This window comes from Cucurbita pepo, chromosome LG13 (assembly GCF_002806865.2).
Source record: "Cucurbita pepo subsp. pepo cultivar mu-cu-16 chromosome LG13, ASM280686v2, whole genome shotgun sequence".
NCBI classification, from domain to species: Eukaryota; Viridiplantae; Streptophyta; class Magnoliopsida; order Cucurbitales; family Cucurbitaceae; genus Cucurbita; species Cucurbita pepo.
In genome coordinates, this window is record NC_036650.1 from 12,010 (window position 1) to 17,389 (window position 5,380).

Here is a 5,380-nt window from a genome sequence, read left to right on the forward strand (position 1 = left end):
GGATAAACGTCTGCGAGTTTCCAGTTTCTCCGACAAGCCCCCAAACCACCCGAAAATCGACACCAAACGATCAGTTACCACCACGAGAAGGTTCCCTAACGAAAGCACAATAACTCAAGGTACGTTTTGTGCTTTTTTTTTCGTAAGCGCCGTCGTCGGTAACCGAGGTCGGAAATTGGGTTTTCCTAATCGTTCTTAGATCTGTGGTTTTAGGAACTTTTAGGCCGCAAAACTCCCAGAAAGGAAAGAAGGACAACAAGTAAAGAGGAAAAGGAAGAAAGAGGACCGAAATCGGCAACGGAAACGCCGCGTGAAGGGGAGAGAAAACTCGCCAAAAAATCGTCCGAAGTCGGGTAAGGAAGACGAGATCCACGGATCTGGGTCAACCCAAACCCAAAACCCGAGAGAGCCAGCCCATTCTTTCCCTCGGCCTCTAGCTTCAGACCAGCCCAACTATAGCGGCCCAAATCATTATGTGAAAAATCTTTATTTCTTTTGATCTTTTTAAATGAATCTATAAGGAACGCTAAGGTTTGATGAATCTTACACATATGATTGTTTAAAATATGAAACTTATTCACTTTCGCTTCCAAACCATTTTGCAGTCAAATTCCATAGGTGTTAACAAAGGAACTTTTTTCCCATTTGAGATAGGGTCGTTAACTCGCTCTGAAAAGTTGTTTTCTCGTTTTAGTATCATACCATATCCACTTAAGATTTTCCTAAGCTTAAAATATGGAAGAAAAAAAAATTTACTCTTGTCGATAAGATCTCACAACCTCAACCCTGTCGAGTAGACCCTAATGGTAGCACCCAAATCATTATGTGAAAAACCTTTGTTTCTTTTGATCTTTTTAGACGAATCTGTAAGGAACGCTCAATATTGATGAATCTTACACATATGATGGGTTAAAATACGGAATGTCAGACACACTCATACAAGAAAGAGACAACACTCATAAAAATAAGCAAAAACCAACTTCTATTATCTTCTTCAACTTGCTGTACACATATGTAGACAGAAGAAAAAGAACTAAGTAACTGCTAATAACCTACACAACAACTGTTAATAACCTACACTAACTTCCCTTGCTATTATCCACAAATACTAAAATACAAGATTAAACAAACTAACAAATCATCCCCTTAATCTTGTATTTCGATCTTCACATTCTTACATTCTTTAAACCAATTCTTTCTCGAAGCTCCACAAATTTTTGTCGTCCTAATGGCTTCGTAAGTATATCAGCCAATTGATCCTCAGTTTTTACATGTTCCACTTCAATCTCTCCTTTTTACACACATTCACGAATGAAATGGAACCTTATGTCTATATGTTTGCTGCGATCATGATGACTGGATTTTTCGCTAATGCTATAGCAGACTTGTTATCGATATTTAAACGAACTGGATTTACTTCCTTCCCATGCAATTCCTTCAGTAAACGTCCTAACCATATTCCTTGACAATCAGCTGACGTCGCCGCAATATACTCCGCTTCACAGGACGAAAGTGCCACCATTTTTTGCTTATTTGAAGTCCATGTAATTGGATTGCCATTATAAGAAAAACAATGTCCCCGTAGTGTTCTTTCGATCATCTATATCTCCAGCAAGATCAATATCACTATATCTGATTAAGCGATTTTCTACTTGCTTTGCCTTCACATAATGACATCCAATATCAATAGTTCCTTTCACATACCTGAGTATCTACTTCACAGCTGCCATATGAACCATAGTCGGAGCTTCCATATAACGACTCATAACTCCAACGGAATATGATAAGTCAGGTCATGTGTTCACTCAATAACGAAGACTTCCGATAATACTCTTATAAAGAGTGGAATCAACAGATGTACAATTACTCACTTTGCTTAGTTTTGTTTTCGGCTCCATAGGAACATGACACGGATTACAATCCATCATTCCAAGTTTTGCCAAAAGCTTTGCCGCATAACTCGACTGAGATAACCTGATTCCATCAACATCTTGTTTAACTTCTATTCCCAAATAATAAGACAGCAATCCTAAGTCACTCATTTCAAACAACTTCTTCATTTGTTGCTTGAAGGTTAAAATATCATCCTTGCTTGACCCAACAATAATTAAATCATCAACATAAACTCCAACTATTTGAATTTTATTTTCCTTCCAACGTGTATACACAGCATGCTCTAAAGGACACTTTTGAAATCCAAGAGACTTTAAGCAATTATCCAATTTTGCATTCCAGGCACGAGGTGCTTGACGTAAGCCATACAATGCTTTCCTGAGTCGTAAAACATTCCCTTCTCGACCTTCCACCGCAAATCCTTCTGGTAGTTCTACATAAACCTCTTCCTTCAACTCACCATTAAGAAATGCTGACTTGACATCCATATGATGAATCTCCCAACTCTCTTGCGCTGCTATAGTAATCAAGACTCGCACTGTTTCTAGCCTTGCAACAGGTGCAAATACCTCATCAAAGTCCACTCCATATTTCTGGACAAAACCCTTTGCGACTAATCGGGCTTTATATCTCACAATCTCCCCATCCGGATTTCTCTTCAACTTATATACCCATTTCAACCCGATTGCTCGATGTCCATTTGGTAGTTTTGCGAATTCCCACGTGCCATTTTTTTCAATAACAGACAACTCTTCTAGCATTGCTTGCTGCCATTTCTCATTTTCTCTTGCTTCCATATATGAATTTGGCTCCTCAAGTGAAAGAAAACACATCCCAACTTCTTCATCCAACTCAATAGAATCAGAGTAAATTTCTCTTAACTGTCGAAATTTTCTTGGATTTGATGAGATGTATGAATCGTCTCTTGGTGATGAATTGTCTCTTGGTGATAAATCATTTGCTGGTGATGAATCGTCTCCCAATAGAGTCCCCAATGATTCTACCCGCTCTTCTAAAATGACCTCGTCATTCACATAGGCCTGTGGATCATAATGAATAGCGAATTTACCACAGTCCTTCTTATTTTCTTCCAATTGTTGCACATCCCATTTATATTCTTCTTTTTCTAGAAACTTGACGTCTCGGCTGATATGAAGTCTTTTCGCTTTAGGATCATACAAAAGATAAGCTTTTGAACCTGCTTCATATCCCACGAAAATCATTGGCTCACTTCGGTCTTCTAATTTGGTTAAATTTGGTGTTGTATTTCTTGCATACACCAGGCTTCCGAACACTTTAAAATGCTCTACATTAGGCTTTCTTCCTCTCCATTTCTCATAAGGAGTTGCTTCAATTACACTCTTCGTTGGGGATCTATTAAGAATGTAGACAGCTGTCTTCACCGCTTCTGCCCAGAAATACATCGGCAAATTCTTGCACTTCAACATACTTCGCACCATTCCAATAACAGTTTGGTTTCGTCGTTCAACCACACCATTTTGTTGGGGAGAATAGGGTGCTGTTAAATATCTTCTAATCTCACTGCTCTCACAATATTCTTTGAACTAAATACTTGTAAATTCTCCACCTCTATCAGTTCTAAGCGCTTGCAATTTCTTTCCGGATTCAGTTTCAATTTTATTTTTTACACGTTTGAATCCCAAGAATGCATCAGATTTATTTTTGAGCAATTCAATCCATATATATCTGCTAAAATCATCTACCAACAGAAAAAAGAATTTATTACCTCCATAAGTTGTTGGAGTAATTGGACCACACAAATCGCCATGCACCAATTGTAGAACACTAACGGCTCGAAAATTTGCTTTGTTGTGGGAATGGTGTTCTTTGTTGTTTAGTGATTACACAACTATCACAAACTTGTTTGATCCTTTCAACATGTGGAATTCCTTTCACCATCAGTTTCGTAGACAGGTTTCTTAAAGCCTCAAAATTCAAATGCCCATATCTAGCATGCCACAACCAAGAATCTTCAGACAACTTACCAAGTAGACATGTTGGTTTCGCTATTTTTAGGCTAATCGTATATAGCCTATTTCTTGGCCGCTTCACTTTTTCCAAGAACTTCTTTGCCTCTGTGAAAATGACAAGTAAACCATGTTCAATCTCAACTTTACAGCCCTGTTCATCTAATTGTCCTAAACTACTTCATAAAGAGCCATTTCCGTCAACTCTGGTGAACCAAGAATTCGGACCTCACAAACTTGTGCCATAAGTAAGGTTGGCTCATCCTCATCACTTTGCGTCTCAGTTAAGTGCGCTTGATTCTCCCTTTTCTTCGATCTACAGTGGGATGCATAATGATCCTCCCTTTTCTTCGATCTACAGTCCGATGCATAATGGCCAATCTTTTGGCAATTATAACACTTCACCTTCCGACATTCTGAGGCATAGTGGCCTAGGCCTTGACAATTGTAGCATCTTACCTTGCTCTTGTCAGCCTTCTTCTCTTGATTAAACGAGTCATTTCCACATCCATGACCTCTCCCTCTCCAGCGACCACTATGACCTCGCCCTCGGCTATGGCCTCCATTGTCGCAACTATTTTTCTCTTTCCATTCTCCTTGAGTCAAAAAGACATGCTCAGCATTCTCTTTGTTGCCACCGATCCGTTCCTTATATGCTTTAAGACGGTCGATGACTTCCTCCATGGTCATCACCTTTAAATCGGCAAATTGCTCTATTGCTGATGCGATATGAAGAAACTTAGGACGTACTAAGTGGTGAAATTTTTTCACCAAGTATGCCTCTTCAAACTTGTCTCCAAAAGTACGTATTTTATTAACAACTTCTGTCAACCTTGCTACATAATCATCAATAGCCTCGGACTCCTTCATATTCATAATTTCAAACTCAATCTTCAAAGTTTGGATCTTTGCCTCCTTTACACGTTCGGCACCGACATGAATAGTTTTTAACGCCTGCCATGCTTCTTTTGCTGTCTCTATCTCTGCTAACAAAAACAGCATCTCCTCAGGGATTGCTTGATAGATAGCTGCTAAGGCCATTTGATCCTTCCTTTCATCAAGACTATCCAGAGACTCAGTTGATTCGATTGCATCCCACAGCCCTTCAGCACGCAAGTAGACCTTCATCTTCATAGCCCATGCTGAGTAGTTGGTTCTCGATAACGTCGGGTATTGGAGTGATACCAGACCTTCCTTTGTTGCAGACTTCGACGACTCTCCTCTCTCTCCAGTGTTGTTATTATTTCTCGGCATGATCTTTGGCATGTAACCACGCTCTGATACCAATTGTCAGACACACTCATACAAGAAAGAGACCACACTCAAAAAAATAAGCAAAAACCAACTTCTATTATCTTCTTCAACTTGCTGTACACATATGTAGACAGAAGAAAAAGAACTAACTGCTAATAACCTACACAACAACTGTTAATAACCTACACTAACTTCCCTTGCTGTTATCCACAAATACTAAAATGCAAGATTAAACAAACTAACAC

General features: G+C 39.1%; 1 protein-coding gene across 1 annotated transcript; it reads right to left on the reverse strand.

Annotated features, from left to right (window-relative positions):
• Nucleotides 1–4,052: 4,052 nt before the first annotated feature.
• On the reverse strand, nucleotides 4,053–5,135 carry LOC111808631. Its single transcript, XM_023694745.1, has one exon. It carries the CDS (start codon nucleotides 5,133–5,135, stop codon nucleotides 4,053–4,055), a length of 1,083 nt encoding a protein of 360 aa, XP_023550513.1.
• Nucleotides 5,136–5,380: the final 245 nt, after the last annotated feature.